Source organism: Haliotis asinina, chromosome 3 (assembly GCF_037392515.1).
Source record: "Haliotis asinina isolate JCU_RB_2024 chromosome 3, JCU_Hal_asi_v2, whole genome shotgun sequence".
In the NCBI taxonomy this organism is placed as follows: Eukaryota; Metazoa; Mollusca; class Gastropoda; order Lepetellida; family Haliotidae; genus Haliotis; species Haliotis asinina.
Window position 1 is genome coordinate 20334219 of NC_090282.1, and position 26286 is coordinate 20360504.

Below are 26286 nucleotides of genomic sequence, written 5' to 3' on the forward strand. Positions count from 1 at the left end.
AATACAATTTCAGTCAGCGGAACAACATAAAGAAAGTCAGACATCTAAGATTCAGTGTCATCTCCTAAATTATTCGTCTGAAATGTCATATAAATTCCAAAAACCCAGTTTGTTTTAACTTGGGTGTAATAGGTTCAGCTTTCGTTCTTGGGTTAGGAATGGATCAAATTGCACATGCGGTTGATAATTTCACTCGATATTCCAATTCTGTAAGACAGAAAAAAAAAAGATGATTAGTTATATATACAATGAAAGAAAATGGACAGCAGTTATCAAACCGTCCCCAAACCATCCTTTTGTACAAACGAGACACGATATAACTCCACGCTGGCTCGTTATGCAGATAAGCCTCCCCTTGGTATTAAATCACTGTCGGGCGCTACATAACAGTTCATTTCTCTTGAAAGGCATTTGCATTTACTGTCACGTTTAGGCGTTTGCATGGTGTCTTGGCCATCGCGCTTGAAGACCTATGAATATCCACCAAGGTCCTCTATCATTGATTTTACTCTTTGGGCGTAATGTGAAAATTGTCTTCTTAAAGTGATTATGCAAGAACATGCTATGTAACCATCACTAAATCGCGGGGCATTCATGGAAGAGGAGCGGCCATTTCTAGCGATTCATTTGTTCCGGGAATTTCATTAGAGATCCAATCAGGCTGGACGACCAGCCTACAAATACAGCTAACGTCCTGCAAATTAAATGCAGACGAAGTACCAACTTGTTGCTAGGTGTGATAGAAACGGTCGACTGAGATTGATTGAGGCCGGTCCCCTTCGGTCGATCTGCTGAAGGCGTCTTCTCTGGTCCTGCAGCCAGCAGAGCAGAGAGGGGGGAAGATATCGGGTGATATCGGGTGTCGAAGCTGTAGTAGACCTGGTAACAGCGAAAGACCGGTGGAAGCTGTGTTTGCGATACGTTTAACCGATTCTTTTTTTCCCAAGTTCGGATAGGTGTTCATCGTATATGACCATACAAATATGTTGCTAATCTGTAGCTTTTCCTCACTGAAACTCATTCCCTTCATCTCAAATGGCTGAAATCGATGTGGCGTTGTGTAGGATTGAAAACAACGCCATTCAGTAAAATTTCTAATGAATCTGACAATGATAACCCAATATTAAGCGTGACACTAGATAATCTAAAACAGACATCCAATGAAATGAGATTATTGATTATATGTAAATAAACCGTAAACAATGCGTTTTTCTGTTATGGCTCACTCTATGTGAACGATTTCATGGGTTTTATTAGCCTTTATATCGATGTTCTTAAAATAGTATGCCGTAGTATGTACTGACACAACCTGGTCACTGACATTACGTGTGTGGAAATACAAACCATTTTATATACCGTGGGAAACAAACAGAGGAACACCACCTTGTGGCAGTATTCCTTTATTTGTTTCTCAGAGTTTCTCTCACAGAGCTTTCCAAAGCTGGTTATGAAAACTGGATAATAAATAAATAAAGGAACGCTTGAATTTTCCTGTGATCCTTTTTTTTTTGTTTCATTCAGTATATCACCGCCCTCATAATGCGCCTGATCACCACCATAACGTAACTTGAGTATAACATAGTTCCATTTTTCTGGAAGCAGAACCCAGTGATATGTGATGCAGAGAGGAAGAGTTACAGGGTGTGTAAGCTTTAGGGATCGGTTTTATTCAAGTGGAATTTGGGCATATTTGGGGTGAGTGTGCATGGGAATATGGTCCTACTATACTATATCGAAGCGATATCACCCCAAAATTTGGTTTCAAGCATTACACGCCATGTCGGGAACCGAACTCATGCTTTTAGCGTGATGAGAAACCGCTTTCACTATCACCTCCATCTGGATTAGAGTTGACTTGTCCTGTGCAATACTGCAAGGTTAGCTTTTAAACTGTGCAATGCGACAGGTTTAGCTCTTGCTGTGTGTCATACTTCAGGGCAAGCTCTTGTCCTGTGCAATATACTTTAGTTTTAGCTCTTTCTGTGTGTCATACTTCAGGGCAAGCTCTTGTCCTGTGCAATATACTTGAGGTCTAGCTCTTGCTCCGTGTCATACTTCTGGGCTAGCTTTTGTCCTGTGTAATATACTTCAGGTTTAGCTCTTGTTCTGTGCAATATACTTCAGGTCTAGCTGTTGTCCTGTGCAATATACTCGTGCTTTTAGCTTGATGAGAAACCGCTTTCACTATCGCCTCCATCTGGGTTAGAGTTGACTTGTTCTGTGCAATACTGCAGGGATAGCTCTTAAACTGTGCAATGCGTCAGGTTTAGCTCTTGCTCCGTGTCATACTTCATGGCTAGCTCTTGTCCTGTGCAATATACATCAGGTTTAGCTCTTGTCCGTTGCAATATTTCAAGGCTAGACATAGTCCTGTGCATCACACCAGGGTAAAGTAATATTAATGGACTTATATAATTACGTAAAGGTAATAGGGACAACGTGTTTGGACAAGAGGACCTCTTGTCGAATGATTGACTACAGTGTATAAGTACAGGGTAACGGTGTAGTATATATGAACAGAACGAGCAGGGGGCGCTGGGATGGCCTTGTGGTTCAAGCGTTTGCTCGTCATACAGGTTCGATTCCCCGTATGGGTGCAATATGTAAAGTATATATTGTTGCCGTTATATTGTTGAAGCAGAGCTAAAAAGCGGCGTAAAACTAAACTCACTTGCTCGCGAGCAGATCTGGGATACAGAAGCAATTTAGCAGATAATAGCGGATCAATGACGTTTATTACACAATTTTTACTTTCGTGGGTGGCCAGGGACCTTTACGATTCAAAAACAACACGGTCGCGTGAATCTCTATAACTATTGGGTAAGAACACATTACTGTTGATTGCCTTTACTCGCTGCTGACCTGACGTAAACTTTATGGCTTTCTTATTGCGACATTGAATTTTCTGCTTGTACAGTTTTCCAACAAAGCTATAACCTGGTTTGAGTAGATGGGAGTGGCTCAAGATAAGGGGCAGATGTGTGACGCATGCACGCACTAAATCTGGTTAAAAATCGAAAGAGGCCGAGCTTTTAGGGAGAGAAACGTGGCATTTTCTTCACTTAGGAAATGATTAATCACGGTAATTCAGCCAAATGCGATAAACTGCTTTCTCTCCCCTTCACAAGTTCTTGAATCACGATCCTCCGAACCCTACTCATGTCCCCCAATTTTAACGCTCTGCGACCACAGAGAGAGATATCTCTCCAGGAAGCGGTCAATAAGTTGTAAAAGCCATGCGTCAGAGGAAAATATATGAGTTTTATTCCCATAAAATACTATTTCCTCGGGAAATTTGCCTTCCATAAAAGATAAAGCTGCAGCGGAATGTGAACACATGATGATGGAGGTTCCTCATCGCCCTCTGAGCCGCCGCTCTTCTGTACATCTCCTCGCTATCCCCATCCTCGCACTTTGCGCCCATCAGTGATTTGTCTCAGACTGTGTCTCCGTGTCCAACCCCCCTCTCTACTTCTGCCCCTAACCCTCTCTACATTACTGGCTCCCTCCGTCTGACTTTAAGTCTCTTATCTATTCTGTTCTTTCCTTCTACTCTACCTAACCCTCTTCTTCACCACTTCCTTTCTACCTCACCCTCTTACTGTCCCTTATCATTTTGTCAGTTCGCACCCCTTCACTTCTGCCCATCTCCGTTTTTCTGTTCGTCTAATCTCTAAGTACGCACCTCTCCCCTTTATCTCACCCTCTTGTTGTACCTCGGCGGCGTAAATCTACAGTCACTCTCTCGCTCACCCCTTCCCCCAAACTCACCCTCTTTCTGTTCCTCGTCCTTCTCTGAGTCCACGTTCCCTCTCTGTAGATCACCTAGCTACCACCACCTTCTGCTTCTCGCCACATTCATTCTGCCTCACCCTCTTTTTGACATCACCCGACTCTCACTCCGCGCAAATTCATTGAACCACAGCCCTCCCTCCCACTTCCGTTCCCCACCCTTCATTCAACCCGCACCCTTTCCCTCTACCTCACCTCTTTCTGTTCCTCACCACTTCTTGTTTACCTAACTTCTTTCTTTTTCTCACCCTTCTCTCAGTCCGCACCACTTCCACTCTAACCCGTGAAGGTCCTGGATGGAATAGGCTTCAGCAGCCCATGCATGCCCTAAAAGGCGATCATGCTTGTCCTAAGAGGCGACTAACGGGATTAGGTGGCCAGACTCGCTGACTTGGTTGACACATGTCATTGGTTCCCTATTGCACAGATCGATGCTCGTGCTGTTGATCATTGGACTATCTGGTCCAGTGTGGAATATTGCAGAGTAAGGTGTAAAAGAAAACTCACTCACTTCCACTCCACTCACACCCTCCCTTTTTAGGGTCATTCACCACTTCCCCTCTACTTCACCTTCTTTCGCTTCTTCAACCTCCCTCTCCCACTCAGCAAATCTTTCCCTCTCCCACTCCCTCTGCCCCACTATCTGGTCCTCACCTATGTTCCATGCCTCCTCTTTCAGTCCACCTCCATCACTTCAACCTAACAAACCTTCTTGAAATCGATGCGACAAACAACCACGGGAGTGCCTCAACATGAAAACTTTCTTAGTCGTTCTTTTCCAAAACCGTGTTTAGGAACGTGCATTGCCAATGGACCTTTTCACACCCGTGCATTGGTGAATAAGGAATCTCACGAAGATTGATAAGACGTATTCTTCTGGTGGCGTGGCTTGGACGCTTCTAGTTTTTGCCTCCTGAAAGGTTTTCAGATCAGTGTCTCCTTTTTAAAGAGTTACTTGGGCCTAGTGTGCGTATTGGGTGATCGCTGGTTGTGTGATTAGACGTATTGACACATTATTCCCCCGACATGAGGAAATGTTAGATATGGTTTGAGAAGCATTCAGCCCAGCTGCACAGTCATTCACTGTGACGTTCTGAATGAAAACACCGAATTGATGGAAAACCCTTATGTTCACGATCTACTGACACCCTGCTTCAGTATCGCTTGTCCATCATAAAGACACCGACGTCGTGTTCTTTTCGGTTAAACCGATGGGTCAGTAAGACCAACGCATAAGTCTCTGAAAATATAAAATTTTGATAGACACAATTAGCTCATAGTATACTGGAAAGGGGTCCAAGTGAGACGAGAGATTCACTCAAACCTCGGCAAAATCTAGTCTTTCTTTGTTTGGGGCTTTTGCAACTGTGAAAGGGCGAAAGGGAATGCAATGTGGTTCAGCGACTTGATTCGGGGTATGCCGATCTTAAGGCGCCATAATTCATAATCCGTCCTCAAGGTGTGCTTGAATGACGGGATAGGGAGAAAACAATTATTAAATTAAATTATTTCCACACAGCTAGAATAACATTTTGACTCCAATTCGAACAGTTTCGAGCGCTGAAATAAGGCGATATGTGATTGACTGATGCCGTGCTGATTATCCAATATGAATTATTGTTAGAAGACATCGCTAAGTTGACATCTGATGTCACGCTCAAAAAGCCGACACTGAGAGTTAAATCAAATCTGATGTTTTTTTACTTGTATGAAGAAATGAAACGAAAATGATCGAATCGACGGTCGATTATCAAAAATCGAAACAAATCGAGGTCCTATCAGCTAGCTAGCTCCCGAGCTTCACAACGAATGCCTCTATGCTACCAGACCCAAGCAATTTGGAGATGTGCAAGAAACGAGCTTGTCTGTAAGTGTTTATAACATCTTTAAATCCTACAAATCATAATACAAAGCATTCACAAAATATCACCCGCTATATCTCATTTTAAGAAAGAACTGAAATACTATTATTTGAGATAGTGTTCTTATATATTCTAAGTATCTCTTTAGTACATGTATCATCATGTTTATTATCAATAACAACAAACCATGTAAAAACAAAAATGTAAATATATATTGCATGTTTCAGAGACAAATAAATGAAGAGTGGTGTGACGGGCATTCTGTGGCGAACAGTCATTCTGTTGAGTGAGTGAGTGAGTGAGTTTAGTTTTACGTCGCACTTAGCAATATTACAGCTATATGGCGACGGTCTGTAAATAATCGAGTCTGGACCAGACAATCCAGTGATCAACAACATGAGCATCGATCTGCGCAATGGGGAACCGATGACGTGTGTCAACCAAGTCAGCTACTCTGACCACCCGATCCCGTTAGTCGCCTCTTACGACAAGCTGAGTCGCCTTTTATGGCAAGCATGGGTTGCTGAAGGCCTATTCTACCCCGGGACCTTCACGGGTTCATTCTGTTGAGATATTAGATGAACGTAATGCATAAATACTAATTGTAGATGTACAACCTAAAACCTTGCTGTGAGAATGTTATCATTCTAGTTACCTTCTTAATATGATATAGATTTAGAGATGAAAAAAGCAAAATAAATTACACATAACGGTCGTTTCCTCAAAGTTTAGAGGCTGTTTTTCCAGCAGCAGTAGCCGTTTTCTCGTGAGCCGTGGCCGTTGTCTCTAAATTTTGTTTTGGCCGTTATCACTGGGGTCCGTTTTCACAACTTAAAATGTTCAGGGATTCGAATCCCCAATTCACTCTCACAACGATTCCTGTTTTCAGCGAGGACGTGTGTTACTTTTCTTTTCTTTTTTTGACGAAGGGTAAGGAAGTTTTGCAACCTTTCATTTGAAGGTTCACATGTTCCATGACATCAATATACCAGTGCGGTATGCAAGTCTCTTATTAATGTTACCATGATATAAACTTCATATAATGGGTTATATGTGTAAACCAAAGAAATCGAAACATCATAAGTTGATCACTGGTCTCGAAAGGGACATTCGGGCACAAGGAACATAAACAAACACCGAGGGTACATCAACCCATGGGCCCCGAGGGACCAGTGAACAACGTATTTATCTTACCGAACACCTCAATGTTAATGTTTGAAGCACTTCAGCCAACCTGTGTGAATCAAACGAATCTTGCATCTTCCTGTTTTCTAGGTATCATCTTAGTACATTCACCGCCATGTAATTAACCTTCTTGATATTCACTGGGTCTACATTTGAGCGTTTTGTCAAGATTTATTTATTTGAAAGAGAGTTAAATCTTTCGCAGCCATCGCTAGATCTTGCGGACGACACAAGAAAATCAGATTTAGAGTTATCTCCCTTCGATAGATTTCCATTCGCAAAACATCGGAATTTTCCGTGCATCATGCATCATTTAATGTTATTCGAGATATAAAAAAGTAACTACCACGAAGTACCGAATGAGTTGCTATTGTCAGCGGGGTGTATTGCAATGCACCTCGCTTGTACAAGGGATACATTAAAAATAATAGAAGAGCGCTCAGCCAATCAGACAGCGACATTTAGGTGTGAGGTAAGATAAATTGTTATGTATCTCACTTGTAAGTGCGGTACATTGAAAATAGTAGAAGAGGGTTTAGCCAATGGACATTTATGTGTGAGGTAAGATAAAATGTTGATGCGTTTATTAATCAGAAAATGTTGAAAATCCCATATCCCCTGTGCCGGTCATTTTTCATTTGATACGTGACAGCCGCTTTGTGGGCCACCTACGCTATTGAGTACTGGTGTCACGGTGTTGCTATTTGATATTGAAAGTTATGCCCCTCTTTGTGCCAGGATCTTATAACTGTCGGTTCAAATTTCAGAATTTCTGAATAGAGTGACTGGATTGCCAGCATCAAACCCACACTGTCAGGTTTCACCATAGTGGTAAACGCTCAAGATGTACGCCATGGATACCCAAACTGATCTAACTCATTAGTATATATATATAGTGGACGATGGTGGGATTTTATGACAGCTTCGGTGAACATACAGCGACATTTGTCCAATGACCCACCCCACTCGCCCCTGTCCTCGAGAATAGAAGTTCAGTGACCTGTGTGACCTGATTTTTGCTAGCCACGGGCTACCGGACCAGTGACTCTTTAGCACACTGCTTAAGGCACAAACAAGTGTATTACCATGAGTTTTACCATGAGTTTTAGTCCATTCGATTTGCGGGTATGGATTTAGCACATGACTGTAACGTTTTGTAATTCCACATCTGGAGTAGTGCGGACATCAAGAGACACGTGCAACCCATATGTGGTACAAACAATCTGGAGACAGAAGTCCGGAACAAACAATCCAGTATTGTATAACCGGTACATGATGTGAAATCCGTTAGCTCCCGAGAGAGTTATATTTCAATATATGTAGCCCGTAAAAGTCTGTCAGGACAGACCGAAAACATGAACGATGTTTGAAGCACTCTATTCACAATAACATGTAACACCGCCCATATATTGTGGACACACGCTTCTCATGTAATCTGCAGTATTCCGGGCGGCGAATAGGCTCAACGATTCTCGTTACTTCACTCACGTACGATGTTTGACTATAATATAGCTACTTTAGGAGATTATACTGAGTGAGTATGGTTTTACGCCGCTTTTAGCAATATTCCAGCTATATCATGGGAGACACCAGCAATTGACGTCATACATTGTACCCATGCGGGGAATCGAACATGGGTCTCCCGCGTGACGAGCGAACGCTTTAACCACTAGGCTACCCCACCGCCCCTCAAGAGCTTAAAGACCATAATATATGATATAAAGAGAAGGTATAATTCTTCAATAGCCACCCACCTACCTCCCCCACGAAGAAACACATAAACACACAATCACACACACACGCAGACACATGGGCGTCAAACTTGGCAATGCGAACGAGCATGTTCGCCAGGAGCTGCACGTGCCTCAGGGGCTGCATGCCCGTCCACGTCTGCGCGCATTAACAACTGGAGAAGGTGGCGTCTTGTCGGACCAGTAAACATACCTCGGAATACGTAACTGTAAACATCTGGGGTGAACACACGTTCGGTAAGTATCGTTATATTACTGATTTTAGGAGTAATCACTTTCGTTTTCAATCTGCACAACTATATATTTCACACCATACAGTTTGCCCGAGCGTGAGAGTGTCTTTGTCAACGTTGGTGCGTTGGTTTATTACAGCGGTTAGCACATCAAATGACCCATGGAACCTGGATTTTGTCATGATACTGGCCCGTTCAGTATCTGTACGTTGAGTCGAGTAACTGTGATTATTACCGCTCAGGTTACCAGGGGCGGTGGTATAACCTGCACCGATTTCTCAAAACGAGTTTTGACTTAAGTTACAGTTTTAACTCAAATTTGAGAAACCACAGGAAAAAGCATTTCCCAGAATGAAGTGAAACCGATATCAAAATCAAATATAGAAGACAAGTTGAGTTTGGTGGATATATTACTTGAGTTGTTTTGGGCGTTGCTATTTTAAAATGTATTTGATTTAAACATTCATCTGTTTCACATTGCCAAACTCACTTTGAAATAGACCCGTGAAGGTCCCGGGGTAGAATAGGCCTTCAGCAACCCATGCTTGCCATAAAAGGCGACTCAGCTTGTCGTAAGAGGCGACTAACGGGATCAGGTGGTCAGGCTCGCTGACTTGGTTGACGCGTGTCATCGGTTCCAAATTGCGCAGATCGATGCTCATGTTGTTGATCACTGGATTGTCTGGTCCAGACTCGATTATTTACAGACCGCCGCCATATAGCTGTAATATTGCTGAGTGCGGCGTAAAACTAAACTCACTCACTCACTCACTTAGAAATATGAGTGAAAATTAAGTTTGTTTTGAGAATTCGGGGCAGTGTGGTTAAAGTTTATGCTTGTCACGTCGAGGATCCGTATTCGACTTCCTACATGGGAGCAATGTGTGAAGCCCATTTGTGGTGTCACTCATCGTGATATTGATGGAATATTGCTACAAGCGGCGTAAAACCATTCTCACTCGCGCATTGTGTCACAGGGGAGATACTGACATTTCAACCATCGGGAAGTTGAGAAGAAGCATAAATCGCAGTACGATACATATTATGAATTATGATTATCAAATCGCAGATTATCCCCCTTTTACACACCTTTTCATGGCGCTTCCTAACCCATGTAAGCCCAATTCCAACGTTTGAATACCATACTTCTTAAGTTTATCTGGTGCGACAAACGTGATAAAATTAAAAGAAATATGGTAATAAGTGGTTACGAAAAGGACGCTGTGTGTCTGTTTAAAATGACAAATATCATAATCATTTTGAAACTATAAGTAGATTAAATGGATCAGCAGACTATTCAAAACAAAGGGAATGCACTTTGCATTTCAAACACTATCACCTTTTGGGGACATTGATCCCTTTAACGTTCAAACAGATAAATTTTTATCCTAATCCTTTGGCAAGGTCTTGTAGTATGTAGTATGTTGCATGTACTAGAGACTTGATATGACGACCAAGTTTGAATTTTGTACCATATACTGATATAGGTTTGTTCGTTTCATGGTATTAAAAAGGAATGAACACTATAAGCGATAACATTACAGATACTGGTGATGGGAAACCTTTTCTAATACTAAAAGAAGAATTCAATCGTCATGACACATATCTCCTATATTTCCGATTTATGAAGTACATATCGAAACAACACCTCAATCTTGCTAAGTCAAGCCTCGTTATGATGAACTAGCCGATACTGACTGCACTATACTTAAACAAATTTGTAACTCAGCTGACTGTAAATTTGTCTATTCACACAGCTATGTGACAATCACAAATTATCATTGGATAATCTTCAACTCTGGGCTTGTTTTTGTTCTACCCCATACTTGTTTTGCTCACTGATTTACATTAATGATTAACGATGTTACCACAGAGAATGAAGGTAAGAATTTTGATGCACAGAATAAAAAAGAAAAGAAAAAGAAATCTGACTGATCTTTGGTTGGAATCCTAGTTTTTCATTCATGCTAGACGGGTCCATATTTCTACCTGGGTACCCCACCCCACTGTTACCCTACCCTACCCGGATACCCGATATATCTATTTCTTACACCAAATTTAAACTTAATAGCAATATATTCTTCAGCTGTGAGGGTAAAGTTTCGGTTTTGTCAATATCTTATTGATGTATTATATTCCAGCAGGCGATTGCAAATAGTTCTTAAATCTTCAAAGACAATACACCATTTCAGTCATGAAAGAATAAGATATGACATTGTTCAATCTATTAATCACATGAACATAGTCGGTTGGGGTACTGAGGCGGGTTTCCGGGTCCATCTTATTACCCACCCGTGCCGTGTATCTGGGTTACCCTTCCCAACCCTAATTCATGCCACTGTTTCTTTCACCTGTTGAAGGTAGAATAGACCTTCCCAGCAACCCATGCTTGCCATAAAAGGCGACTATGCGTGTCGTGAGAGGCGACTAACGGGATCGGGTGGTCAGGCTATCTGACTTGGTTGACACATGCCATCGGTTCCCAGTTGCGCAGATGGATGCTAATGTTGTTGATCACTGGATTTTCTGGTCCAGACTCGAATATTTACAGACCGCCGCCATATAGCTCGAATATTGCCGAATGCGGCGTAAAACTAAAGTCACTCACTTCACTCACCGTTTTCAGCAGCATCCCCGCGCACTCACGTTTCCCCAGAGTTGTGAATGTCTTAAGACAGGCTGCTCTCTGGTCATCCCGCCCCGGTCAGGACGACCCAAATTACTAACTTTCATCTCCAGGAATGGGAATTTCTTCAATACTCTGGAAACGTTCGTAGCCCGAGGAATTCTTAACTTTAATCGTAGCCAGTGTGTTAAGAATGGGCTTTTCATAAGTTCTGCGAACGTTTCGAGAATAGCTAGCCAGGTTCTTTTGAAGAATTACCTGTAATACTCATAACCACTTTCCAGAAAACATGCATTTTCGCAAAGGTTCTAACACTCTATGCTTTAAGTTTACAGGTGGTTGTGTATTTAGCACGAGGTTGTAACGAAAGGCCCCAGGTGAGGATGGCGGGTTGCAGAGCCAAATCGGGTAAAGTTGCTTTCATTGGTGTCCTCAAACAAAACACAGCGAAGATAATCAGAAGATCATGACTTGAATTGTCAGCCAGCATTTCCACTTTCACTGAATTCCAACAGTCCGTTGGCTCAGAAGCGGACTGATGAAATGCAAACTAACTCGAAAACCAATAAACATATACTAATGAATAAAACGCTGATCAAAATTTCAGACCGTTGTAAGTTTTTTTTGTGAGAATATATGTCCTAAAACTAAAAATGTTGTTTAACAAACTGTCTTAAAAATACTGACAAAGATCACACCTGGCGGTTCCTTTCTTTGCACTCCTTCCTGTTACAAAACAGTGAACTGTGTATTTAGTTTCATGATAGTTTGTGAAAAACAACTGCTATATATTTGCAAGGCTTGGTCACTCTGTTTCGCAATGTTGTAGCCTAGTGGAAGCGTTCACTCGTCACGCCGAAGATTAAGGCTCGATTTCCCACATTGGGTACAATGAGTGAAGCCCATTTTAGTGTTCCCTCCAATATATTGCAGAAATATTGTTAAGAGCGGCGCAAAACTTAACTCACTCACTCTGTTTCAGCATTCGTCCTCGTCATGACCCTCGCCGTATATGTCATCATCCAGGAACACATATGGGCGCAGATAACTTCATATATCAGTACGTATGTGTAGTTCTTAGCACTTAACATCTCCCTACGGTACCAGGTCAGTCCACATATGGGTATTTGTTTGGCATGCTACAAACCTACGACTCACGAACTACCGTACTTACAGGTGTAAGTCTGCGAGCTCGCACCGGATTGTGCTTACACACAATGCCTGAAATAATAATAAAAAAGGCATTAAACCAGACCCACATCTCTATCACTGAACCGGGACTGAACCTGAGATATTTGATTGCAATGTTTTACTCATGGTGTACCGATGGTGTGGGTCGTTGCCTTTGCTTCCATCTACTGAATCCCAAACCCAGGTTCGAATGTTTACATACTATCACTGGAATAATAACTCAAGGGATCTCCAACCGCTCAGTAAATATCACAATCACTAACATTTAGTAATGAGTGAGACTTACATACGTCTTGCAGCGTTCTCAGACAAGGTGGAAGTGTCACGCCTTGAAAACCAACGGCAGCCAATAAGACCAGGTAAGAACTTGCAATGCTATTGATTTTGAACACCATGAACGATATGTCTATCCTTCCGCCATGGTAAATAACAGTTCAGTTGTATATTAGTTCAATAATAAAGATACTATAATTGAATGTATTCTGAAAAAGTTCAAGACGTGGTCCTGATGTCATCTGGTCGACTGAAACGTCGTGAACTACAGTTTGTACGTGTATTAGACACTGTGCATAATATACATTTTAGCGGCGTTTTGCAAAGGAGCATGATATTAACACATGTCGGGTACACAGAGTGAAAGTAGACAAAATGTATTTTCACCATTATGATGTTTCAGTTTCCCTGGAAACCGTCAGTTTCCAGTCTCTGCTGAGAGACTACACAATGAAGGTGAAAGGTACTCCATGGAAGATGCTTACAGACTAAACATTTAACTCTCATGAAGGTCAACAGTTTAATGAAGCAAATATACTCACACGCAAAAGTAACGCAAGTAAAGTATAAAGAATACATGTATGTGGTTTTCAATATTAAATACAAGACATACAAACAGGGTCAGATGAACCAAAAATGAGTGAAAACATTTTATTGCTTGCCAAGACTTACTGACCTTTCGAAAGGTAAAGGGTTGAGAAGAACGGATCTTGCTGGTGTTGGCTCTTGTCGAAGGGTTGTGACCCTAGGACGACCGCTCCGAGGAAGGTAATCCGTGGTCTGTGTTGCGTTGTTTAGATGTTGGACGCGGTAAATGTTGGTTTACGAAATGACTAGCAACATCTTGACAGACGCTCCAGTTTCTAAAAGTCAGATAGCCTGGTTTCATTCAGTTAGAGTTAAACGTCGCATTGTTGAACAAGGATAGACCGCACTATGCTTGATCGAGGACAACGTGGGACCCTTTGCTAACAATGGCAAGTGCCAGTGGGTGGCACTCATACATGCTACGGGTCAAATGTCAGGTGGGTGCTCAACTCATCCTTGTTTGCCAGTAATAGTGACATTGTAACGACCTATAAATACATAACACCTAACCGCCGGCATTTGCGTTTGATGCTAATAGCAAATGTATTGTACTCATGCAGGTATGCAAGCAGCGGGACTGTGGAGACATGATATAGTGAAATCGTGCGACGAAGAGATACATCCAGGTACAGCATAAGGAAGCCATCAGTGTTTGATAGAACCCTGCATGCATCGTGGAATCCACCATTTTTCATAGTGTACGTGGTACAGAAGAGCTATGATGGTAGCACTTCAGCGTGAGACAGAGCCCTACATTACTAAATAACTTCATGGTATAGTTGTGGGTTCAAATCCCTTTTCGCTCCGAACATCTTTCTTGGTTTGTGGGCACCCTCTTCCTGCTTGTGGTTTTCATAAACGTTGAATACGTTTGGGGCATGAAGCACAACGAGATTTCATCGCACATAAGGGACCGGGCATAAATTATGGCGAGGGGTGAGGTGATGAAATTTGTTATGGTGAAGTACAATGAGAGGGACCCTAACCCCGCGAGATTTATGTACACATAAAGTGGCCCTCCTGCATGCCATGTGCAAAATCATTGACATCACCCTCTTAACCATGAATCCGCAATACGACATAATGTTTTGTTTCCGTCTGGTTATGATAAATTCTGGGTTCATTCCCCATCGAAGCGTTGCATTAAACCCCTTCAAATGGCACGACCTAGAAATAAGATAGCCGAGTGGTTAAGTGTTGGCTCGTGATGTTGAAGATTCGGGCCCTATTCCTCAACACAGCAATGTGTGAAGTCAAGTTCTCTCCGTGATATTGTGGAATAGTTTTAAAACCTACCCTTGAATGACTCGGCACTAGTAGATAGATTCAAGTCAAATTTGATTAACCATCGTCAAATACAACCGCAAAGCATACAGCTGGCACGGCAGCCATATTTCTAGCAAACCTTCACATGGGTAGCTTCTTGTAACAGGCTTCAGACGGAAGTTTCGACGGTTAGCCCGGGTGTAGGCCAGTGGTCAGGCCGATTGGTTGCCTTTTGATAATACTCGTTTCATTATGCCATTACACCCGAAATGGGTTGGGTGCTAGGTTTCAGGCTCCGGGCAAGATTTAGGATTCTCTTTGGGCACTGCTGATCATGCCGCCCTAGATAACTCTCTTGGGGATTTAGTACTACACATACAGTGGCATGTCCTGAACGTTTATCCCAGTTTTATCCCCAGGCTACGCTTGTGTTGAGTCCTCCTGTCCTCGACCCCAGCCTACAACAGCCGAGGACAACCTAAGAAGCGTCTTGTCCACAATATCGGAACTCGACTATCAGCACTTGAGCCTCATTCTGGGGCTGTTCTCTGACCCTCCCTCGAACAAGCGAGTCATGTTCGTCACTGCAGCCTCAAGCAACCACTTCCGTGAGTCACAGGGTTTGATGAGGAATCTCCATCAGAACGTCTTCCCCTATATCAGTAACTACACATTTGTGTATTATGACCTTGGACTGTTACCATGGCAACGAAAACAGGTGAATATACCGGAGGTATAATTGTAGGGTTCAAGCGGGTATTTGTAATCTTAGTGTGTTACAAACATGGACAATGAAGACAAATGCATCCACAGTACACTATTACATGCGTGATGAATATTGGCCACCATATGATGCAATAAACTAGTCGACTAAATTCGTCAAAAACGATGGTGGAAAGAAGTTTTCATGCAAACACTTGTTGTTCGAGTTCGAGTTCCAGGGGGGGTGGTGGGGTAGCCCGATGGCTGAAACGTCACGCCGAAGACCCGGGTTCGATTTCCCAGATGGATGCAATGTGTGACGCCTATTTCGGGTATCCCCCGCGTGACATTGCTGGAAAATTACCAAAGGCGGTGTAAAACCAAACTCACTGGTCAATACTCAACAGACTTACAGAAACCAATCCGGTATGGGCTAAGTCCATTGTAGGATAGTTTGTATCATAAGCATAGTGGTGATGCTAAGCGTGAGCGTATCCTGTGACGTCAGTGACATCCAGTACACATACACGCGGAGACAAGTCAAATAGCAACCTGAAAAAAGATTGTGGTACATTTTAAGGTATGGCAATGGTATTTGTATCATTGATCCGACTTAAACATAAGTTTTGGATGATGTAAACATGCTCAACATGTTGTGGGTATAAGATGGAAATCATTGCCGTTTGTACACCAACGCCGACACCTTGGGCTATATCTTTTGAAACAGTGTTCAAGAAAATGTTGACGTTTTGAAAGTTGCACTCGAGTTTTGCCATTCCGTATTGTAGAATGTTTCTCACTGCACAGGTAACCAATGAAAAATCACTCTCCATACAGACTGGGCGGGCTGGAGTATTGGTCCGTTTTAAGTTTCGTTCAGGAGGCAAGATGACAGTTATTGAATGATATTATGAAGTACCTGGAGGTCACTTTAACCTTCGTGGCCAAGTTCTCGCGTTTCGTTAAACAAAATCCATGCTAATATTCCGATTAATGTGTAAACTGGATAATCAGAAAATAATTGCCCATTGAGATCCTTATGTCTTGTACAACTACCGTTGGGTAGTGTTGTGGTTAAAACGTTCACTAGTCACGCCGAAGAGCCGGTTTGATTCCCCACATGGAAAAAATGTGTGAAGCCCATTTCTAGTGTCTTGACATTGCTGGACCATGCTAAATCGGCGTAAGAACATACTCACTCGCTCTTGCACAACCCATAATCTGAGTAACGTGTTTTTCTTGAACAATTTGCAGCTTGAGAAACACTGTCGTTGTGAAGTTAGAAGATTCCCACAGAAGTACATGCCGTCCAGACTACAGGACTTGAGCTGCTTCACCTGGAAGCCGATCATTATACAGGTACTGTGGTGTCCAAAGGAAATCGTTGCTACTGCTTTGTGTCATTGGTTTGCATGGATCTGCTTTGATAGTGTATACCTGACCTACCTCACGTACTGAAATATATCATTACCTATCAGACTTCATGTTTAAACAGCTTTGGCCTACACACTTCATGCATTCATACTTCTGATATCATAAACGAGTAAACGACCCTTGAAGATCAGGGGTAGAATCAGTCTTCGATAACCTGTGCTGATCGATGTTCATACTGTTGATTATTGGATTATCTTTTCCTGACTCAATTATTCAGAAGTCGCCGCCATATAGTTGTAATATTGCTGAATTAGGTGTAAACATAAACACATTCACAATGAGTAGATCAATAAATAACTCCTCTGATGTTATCTCTCTCTCTCTCTCTCTCTCTCTGTATGTGTATATGTGTTTGTCTTGACTGAAATGTCAACATATATAAATGTAACTGGCAGATAAGTGTCCATCTGTGGTTAATTTCATTTGAAAATGTCCAGTCCAGCAACAACAACATCAGTGACGGAAACAAACAAAGGAGGGGTCACTGGCAGTCAATAATCGTGTGTGTGCATCGTGTGTAGCAAGATGTGCTTGCAGTCTCCCGTGGCACTGAAAGATACACATTTCTCTGGAACAGCTGTGGGATGGTCTGTCAGTGATGTTGAAGGGCCTTTGTCAATTGAGCAACTGTCCTTGGTCATGGCTTCTCCATAATAATCGTGTTAATGGTCACGGTTTGGCGTAAGTCTTTCTCCTCAACGTCGATAAATCCGTCGACGTGCTTCTCGGAAAAAATGACATCTCGCCATTTTCTGTTGTCATGTTGGTCCCATTTGCTGTCCATCGCTGTCTGGAAAGTCTGTGGTGATGCAGCAAGTTTGGACTTTGGGCAACGACACCGAAGGTAGCACCGTTATGGGCGCTGACATGACGTTGTCTTGTCCCAGTTGTCCTCCTTGCCGTACCAGAAGTTGGTTGGAACCGATTTCACACGTGTGAAACTCGGATATTGCGGTCCTGTCGAGCTGTCGTTAGAGGTGGTGAACCAAATCGCGGACGACCAGCAACACTTCCGGTGTCCCGTAAACGTTGTCTGAGTCGACATTCTGTGGATGGATGTACATTTACGTTCCCCGCAATCATCCCGTCTGAAGCAACCTTGCTAACCATACCGAGAGCCTTATTCCTTTCGTCTTGTCAGTCGTGGCATTTCCTCAACGTGATTCAATTTCACAGTTACTTGTCCTTTCAAAAAGCCCTGTTGGAGGTTATACATGTGCACAACGTGTTTTGTAAATGTGGTTGTGTTTACGAGAAATGTAAAACAAATTAGTTTTCATGTGAGAGGAACGGTCGGTGACTGGAACTTGAAATGGGACAGAATAACATCCCTTTATCACTATATTCGCTGTATCGCAGGAAAAACAAATACCAATTACGTTTTAATGGCTTTCAGTATATAAGTGATCACGTTGAAATATAAAGTCATGTCGACATTACATCAGAAATCTAACCGCCAAACAAAGTTTTTACATCCTGTCGTTAACGGAGAGGCAACGAATGACGTTATTTCTCAGATCTATACTAAATAGCCGTACCAAGCATACCTTGCATACATCAAGATTGATTGAGGCTGAAATGGGCGTAAGTCAGTTAACATTAAATAACGATATTTCAGGCGAACCTCCCCAAGACTGAGATATTGGTCTGGGTGGACTCATGCGTGAGGTTCTGGAACAAGACTGCCCCATACCTGCTAAATGACGTGGAGAGGCGCGGCATCATCACCTTTGGCAGCAACTACTCCGTTGGCCAACACACTATGAGGGAAACAGTGGCGTACATGAAGGAGGACGCCTGCAGCCTGGCCCCCGTGTCTGAGGATCAGGGAGGGTTCTTGCTATTCCACAACGAGCTTTGGATACGGGAAGCCGTCGTCAAGCCCTGGGTAGCATGTGCCATGAGCCCCAACTGTATGTGCCCTCGACATGCAAGACATATGAACAGATGTAACGTCAAAGTCCGAATGTACAATAAGTGTCATCGTTATGACCAATCTGCGATCAATATCATACTTCACAAACTGTTTCGTGGCCACAGAAGTAGTTTGTATTCTCCATTCAACGAGCGTCCAAATGTGACTCTGGAACGCGGGGGGAGGGGTGGATATTTTGATGAACTTGAAAAGTCTTAAAACCGATATAAAGGTTGATGCTAAGGTTAATATTCACAGAATTTCCGTGTTTAATTTCAGGATCGTTGCAGTGTGTAGGAACCACTTTTAATTTCAGATGCTTTGTTATTTTATCAATATTGTATTGTTAATTTAATATACGCCGAGATTGATTTTTTGACTGTTAAATCTTTTTATGGTTACCGAGCTTTACAGCATGTGTTTATTTTATTTGTTAGTACATAAACAATGGAGAAAAATGTAATTGTCCTTGGTTGTTTGACGTGATGACGTCTTTTGGTGGCACTTGAGGTTCAGTGGTGTGAGAGTTGCGTCCCCTGGGCGCATGTGAACAGTATGATCGTTGGTTTGAACCTCTGCCTGAATGTTGGCACTCTACTCGAAGGTTATTAAATGATCGAAGGTTACTATGAAGGTTATGTACAGATCGTATGAATTCATCATTCGCACGGCCATCCAATTAAATTCACAATTATAGAGTGTTATCATTTATGTCAGTGAACTACAACACAGAATAACCTATGCATAAATGATTCGGTGCAACCGGTGAACCAATATACAAATATACATTTCAACATCCCTATAAGCTTTAGTCTTATTTATGAATAATACTGCATGGTAGTCTACTTACAAGAAATGCGTGTGCATACTATTTACAATTGCACCAATGTACTTTAACTAATTTCATTATCATCAAGAACATATAACTGATACTAATTCCATTGTTATGCAGTGCAACACATATATGCAATACTTGAACATTGTTCCTACCTTAGATCTGAGATGTTCTTTGTCTGTTGCTCTGAGATGTTGTCGAATTGAAGTGAAGTGTAATGGCTGACATGCAAATAGTATTTTTGTGTTTAAGAGAACCAATCGACACAAGGGTCAAACAAGTCAGAGAGCACAACACAAGCGATGACACATTCTCTTGACACCCTTTATACCTGCAATGGACGAGACAAGATCTAAAAATAACCATATACTAACACTTAAAAAGGATACTAGTTGAGTTAAAACTGTAGACAATGACAACTTTAAGTGAGCCAAGTCTTACATGACTTCATACTTGCCACATGCAATGTATGCATAAAGTTTAACCAGGACAAATGTTGACGTTACGTGCTTTGAAAGCGCTTGTGTGAACAATGACCACGATTGGCCGTCCGTTACACAGCAACTACTAGCCTTGCTCAATGGCTGCACTAAACATTAAGCCCATGGATGTATAGTACCTCTATCCATTAAAGAGGCAAGTCTAGAAAAAAGCAAGCTAGTCTTATTTAATTTTCATTTAGTAACTATCGTTTAAACTACTGATCATTATGTTACAGACCTGTGCAAATCGATGTAATTGAGTGCACGTTCTTGCACAATACTCTTGTCTGGCTTGAAACAAATATATCTAAGAAAGTCCATGCAAGTCTAGATTATATACCAAGTCAAAATTGCCAAGTATTCACTGGCAACATTTATTCATCACTTTTGCAAGAATATCATTTTCACAAAAATATTCGCTTTTCTTAATCACTGATTCATAAATAAAAGCCCGTGGGAACAGGCTGTATTTGTTGAGTGCGGTTTTCATGAAAACCTCAATGAAACGCAAAAGTAATTTTTACGAGTGCTTCAGCTATATTCAGTTTCCGACTGAGCTGGTTACGTTTTAGTAGTAAGCCGCTTTTTATGAATATTCCGGCAATAATGCGCCAGGGGGCGCCAGGAATGGGCTTCCCACACATGTGAAAAATCAAGACAATCGAAAGTTTTACCCTCAAGGTTAACCCACCGCCCCTCAGTTTTTGAAAGTGTTGGTTAAACTTGTTATCTAATGTTCAAACAAAATGTATTCTTAAGAATAAATGATTGAATACTGAATAGACTTTTGTTAGCAAGTCTTCAAACTGGCAATGTTAGTGTCCATTCTAAAGCTGAAACTAAAAACTGAACCCTGAATCTGGTCGTATATACTAGTATGTATGTGAACAATAGATGCTAAAATGTTACTTGACGTTACTGTGCCTGGCATTTGACAATAAAGGAACACAATGTATCTATGATCTGTGAGTCAAATGAAGAATGATGTTATGGTATCTCATTGGGCGCTCTAACTCTCTCTGTCTCTCTCTCTCTCTACCTGTCTCTGTCTCTCTCTGTGTGACTCTCTCTCTCTGCCTGTCTCTCTCTGCCTCTGTCCCTCTCTCTGCCTCTGTCCCTCTCTCTGCCTCTGTCTCTCTCTCTGCCTCTTTCTCTCTCTGCCTATCTCTCTCTCTGCCTATCTCTCCCCCTGTCTGCCTGTCTCTCTGTCCATCTCTCTCACTGCCTTTGTCTCTCTCTCTCTCTCTCTCTCTCTCTCTCCGCGTGTCTCTCTCTGTCTCTGTCTCTGCCTCTGCCTTCAAACTGGCAATGCTAGTGTCCATTCCAAAGCTGAAACTAAAAACTGAACCCTGAATCTGATCATATATATGTATGTGAACAATAGATGCTAAAATGTTACTTGACGTTACTGTGCCTGGCATTTGACGATAAGGGAACACAATGTACCTGTGATCTGTGAGTAAAATGAAGAATGATGTTATGGTATCTCATTGGGCGCTCTAACTCTCTCTGTCTCTCTCTCTCTGCCTCTCTCTATATATTACATTCGTTAATTGAACTCATTGAGCCTGACCCCGCGCTTCCGGACGGTGCATTTTTAAACCACTCACATAGATTTCCATTGAAAAATGATCCAGTTATACGAACAGAAAGACCTGTGCACACGTGGATATGTATGTGTCATGTCAATAACGTTCACCACACGACTATGTGATTTCATTCTTAATCTGTCGGAAGGCATTTGATCTGAATTGATTAATTAACCATCGAAACACTAGGGGCGCTTGTCATTCGGGTTGTTCATTAGGATTTGGCGGGTGTGAGAACATCTCATCAGTAACGAAAACACATGTTATGTAGTTGAACAATTACTCACGTGAAATATTTTTTATTCAACATTTTAAGCGCAACTCGTGGTAGATCAGACCGTTCTTCGCATCCCTTCCAGCTTCCGGGTCAACGGATAGAAGGAACAGTATGGTATTATTCTATGTGGAATACTTACAGTTACCTCCCATGCATCATTCACCCATTACGCCAGAAGTGTTTTATGTTACGAAAATTCTAACAATAGCGACGACAGATAAGACAAATAAACTCCAACAGATTTACGATACAATTTGGCAATATGGTATTTCTTTTTAATTTCTGCTTATTCATGTTCCGTCACTCCTTTCAACCGGGAAGCTGGCAGGAGTAATGGAGGCGAAGAACGATCTGAATACCATGAGTGGCGCTTAAAATGTTGAATAAAACATATTTCACGTGAGTAATTACTAAACGTGGGGTAAGATATAGAGAGAAGACAGGCAAGTGAGGAAATGGGAATGTACCTTTGATGGTGGCGATGTTTTACTTTGACAGGAAAAATATTTTTCGAACCGAAGCGAGGAAAGTACGTTGCCAGCCTTTGCTCGCATATAAGAAGACTTGTCATATTCTCTATGCTGCGCAACCCCATTTGCGCTACAGGTTGCCTCTGGTCCGAGACAACCTTACAATTTGTAACCTACGGAAACCTAACAAGGCCATTTTCATAGATAATAGTTTTATGTGAAAGTTGTAATTACAAGTTTTAAAGCTGTAATTCAAACTTTTGAAGGTGTAATCATAAGTTTAAAAAGGTGTAATTACAAGCTTAAATGTTATAATTACGATATTCAGACATCTTGTAGACCTATTCCCCTATTGTACCTGTAAAGGTATCACAAAGGACATCTAGTTCGTGTAATATTGTGTTTTCCTGCATTAGCGGACCACATCATAATCAGTAAACGAACACTGAAACGGGTCCTTCGTGGACAGAATCTTCGGAGAAGGAAAGAATACTCAAATTTGTTGGATGCTAACTTGTTATTATTGAACGGCTTCAGAACAGTGGAAGACAACACGGCTACAGGTGGATGCATGGCAAATGCCGGCAAGCTGGGTTTACTGTTCCCCGGGACACTGTTGTCAATTTGCTAAAGAGTTTGGATCGCTGCACGGAATGTTCAAGACTTGTCGATTCGCATGACAAACTGAAACCATATGGCGTATCCATAAATGGATGTATCGATGGATAATATACCAGAAATCCGATTTGGCTTGAAGCAAATACCACAAGCAACGACCCAAAAATGATTGCAAATTATTATATTTAGGTATTGTAAGAGAAGAGAGGATGTCCTCAGCGTACACGAGCTGATATGGGTACAGAAAATACTCACATTGAGCAAATGCAAAAGTTTCTAAGAAGAAACCATGACGACGAATTTGCTGCAGAGAAGAGCTTCCTAATGGGAAAAGTACTCACAATCAACGAATGGAATGGTTTGGGGGCATTTCACTCAAGGACAGTTCTGGATGAAAGTATTCCGTAACCTCAGTGATGATGAAGTGGCATTGTATGTGGGAGACTTTCTGCATAAAAGTCTAGTACAGTTTAGCTTCTTACAGATGATTCAAGTAAGTTAAATTAGCACTGTACACATTTACCCAATTCACATTACAGCCGCAACAGATGAATATGAAAGAGCAAATCAAATGTCAGCAGTTTATCTTGTCTCTTGGGGGAAGGGTGGGGGAGCTGGGTGGAATATTGAGCAGTGATTTAACTTACGTTATTCACGTATGTCACAAATTAAATGCTTTCCTGCTTTGCCCATTGTGCATTTTTCGCAAAGGAAACGATGATAAAACTGTGACAAATCATGTCATTTAGATCTGTCTAAAATAAATCCTTCTTAAATATTATAGAGTATATTACATGGATGTCCATGACATATCATGTTTCCGACACGAATAAACATGGCATGTTACGGACGCTAATATGATTTTTCACTTATTATCCAAGCTACGTTTTTGATAGACTTAACCTAACACAAGTGTTCCCCGATATCATTGTTCTTGTGGAAATAATAGTGGCTATTGCAATGAAATTATAAAACATTTCAACAATTTATTTTTCAGAGTGATCTAAACAAGTTAGTCACATCTTGGAACACGCACACCATCTTATCTCGCAGTAATTCCTATAACCAAGGCAACCGACCGGTTATGGTGTATTGCTTGCCCGAATTGTTTAATATGGAACATTGTCTGTGTGCCTTTGACTCAGAAGAAGTGTTATTTTGCGAGGAAGAAACAGTCCCTAAACAAGAGCTCCCCTGTAACGACATCGTGAGAGAACTCTGCTGTGTAATAATGGAAGGCAGTGGAAATGCCAACCGACGCATCTGAGGGCTTAGAACTGTACAAGATATTACGGTGGGAAATTCAACTTTTACTTTCACAGGACTTGTTATAGAATTCTATTGATACATATAATACACATTTGAAAGTAAAATGTGGACTTGAAATGGTTAAATTGTAGAATTCAAGACTAAAATGAATATACTGTGGTGCATGAAAGTGTCATATTCTGTTTTCTTTTTGGTGGTGGATTGTCATCTTCATACTAGAGAGGAGCCTAATAATAAAAACAAAGCTTCTTTAGATTGGTATATACATGTACATGTGCATGTGCACTTTTGCACTAAAGGGAGGATGCAATGCTTTGTTTCAGTGTTGTATCATCCTTGGTTCGCCAGTACAGTGTTACTGCATCACAAACCACATTAATAAATTTATATAGGATTTCCTCCTGTCCTAAACTGGCACTTACAATTGAAATATTGTTGAACGCCATAACTACCTCACTTCACTTTGTGAAACCCACAACGTTGCAAAGTAGGATCACGCTGCATAAGAAACCTGTGTAGTGAAAAATGCCGAGCACTCTACCAGACTTTGAAAAGTGTTTCACTTTTCCAATGGAATAGCCAGCTCATCGTATGTTGAAAGCCAACTGGAGTGTTCTGTTCGACATTTGTCTGAAAACAGGATGTGCTATAAAGCACGATACTACTAGTAGTTCTATGCAAACTGCAAAAGAACAGATTTAGTTGCACTTTAATTGCAAGAACGACACAGCACTTAAAAGTAGAAAAGCAATAAACATTTTTATTGTTTATTGTGTCATGATCTAATCAATATAAAACAAAACCCTGTTTACTACAAATGTATATCTTGATGTACCCTTTAATAAAAGAACGATCTTTAATCAAACAAATTATATGTAACATTCACCTCTTCACTATCTTTAATATACCTTTGTAGCAGCATTCAGGAAATGGGGAAATATCTGTTCTGGGTATACGAACATTCTTGGCACAAGAAGATATATAAGAATACAAAGTAAAACAATCATGTCACGTGACATGTTATCATGTGACGCATGACTCCTGCAATAAACGAAGAAAGAAAGCAGGCTAATCTTCTGACTAAATGAACGGATCCAGACCGACGATTCCAGCACACTTTTGAATTCTTTTCGAAATTGTGGGAAGTTTGCATAGTTCTTTGACAGTTCCAATAAACACGTACAGATATGGGCCACAGGGCATCTCGCAAAATACTGCTGCACAACAAATGACACATGAATATGATCACACAACAATAGAACTGAACCCGTTGTGAATCGTAGGAACGTCTTGAGTGTTGCTGCATCTAGTTCGCTGACAAACCCTCGAAGGTGATTAGTGACTGCTGATTCTTCCATCGTCATATTTTCAGGAAACTTCAATTTCTCAATAACCTTTCGTGTGGTGGGGTAAAAGTCTCTGTACGGAGTAGCCAGTCGCTGCTTATCCATTCTCAGTTTCGCAAGAATCTGTCGCCAACAATCCACCACAAACATGGGTTTCTGAATCAACTCCTTAAGGGCTGGTTCTGCCACAACTCTGACGATGCTCTCCTTTGTTGGGTTCACCTTGGCCTCGTATCTTCCCAACAGATAAAAAAGCTCAGACATGTCAACTGATTCAATGTCAGACAGAGCTACTTTCAAGGTCTCCCGACCTGTGTCTGCAAGATATCTGAGCGGGTTGCATCTTTATTTATGTCTATTTCACGGGTTCCTCCCCCACTTTTCTCCCAGATTTGTGTGCTCTTTTGCACCGATCTGTGAGTCCATCCCAATTTGATCTTCCTTGTAGTTTTTTCTGCATGCCTGTTGCCAAATTGTTTTTTTTTAAATTTCTCATTTCCTCTTCTGATGAAGCTCCCTCTTCAGTGACTGTTGCAGTGGATTTATGACCTGAGAGTCTTTTAGACCTCCCTTTCTTGTCAG

The 26286-nt window shown here is 41.6% G+C and overlaps 1 protein-coding gene across 3 annotated transcripts; it reads left to right on the forward strand.

Annotated features, from left to right (window-relative positions):
- The first annotated feature begins 8646 nt into the window (after window positions 1-8646).
- On the forward strand, window positions 8647-19276 carry LOC137276632 (uncharacterized). 3 transcript variants are annotated; one of them, XM_067808242.1, is made up of 9 exons: window positions 8647-8827; window positions 11785-11857; window positions 12432-12509; window positions 12940-12999; window positions 13317-13376; window positions 14062-14127; window positions 15187-15485; window positions 16724-16828; window positions 18522-19276. In XM_067808242.1, exons 2-9 carry the CDS (start codon window positions 11833-11835, stop codon window positions 19035-19037), a joined length of 1209 nt encoding a protein of 402 aa, XP_067664343.1. In that variant the 5' UTR covers window positions 8647-8827; window positions 11785-11832; the 3' UTR covers window positions 19038-19276. The 3 variants fall into 3 exon arrangements, with proteins under 3 accessions (XP_067664343.1, XP_067664344.1, XP_067664342.1); XM_067808243.1 differs by having other exon boundaries at window positions 8687-8827; window positions 11778-11857; XM_067808241.1 differs by having other exon boundaries at window positions 8698-8827; window positions 15175-15485.
- Window positions 19277-26286: the final 7010 nt, after the last annotated feature.

Bases quoted from the DNA above. Each gene is read 5' to 3' on its own strand.
- LOC137276632 (XM_067808241.1), top strand. From the start codon at position 11,833: ATGGCGGGTTGCAGAGCCAAATCGG. The intron at 12,510-12,939 runs GTACGTATGTGT...TACGTCTTGCAG, and splicing joins GCAGATAACTTCATATATCA to CGTTCTCAGACAAGGTGGAA. The intron at 13,000-13,316 runs GTAAGAACTTGC...ATGATGTTTCAG, and splicing joins ACGGCAGCCAATAAGACCAG to TTTCCCTGGAAACCGTCAGT.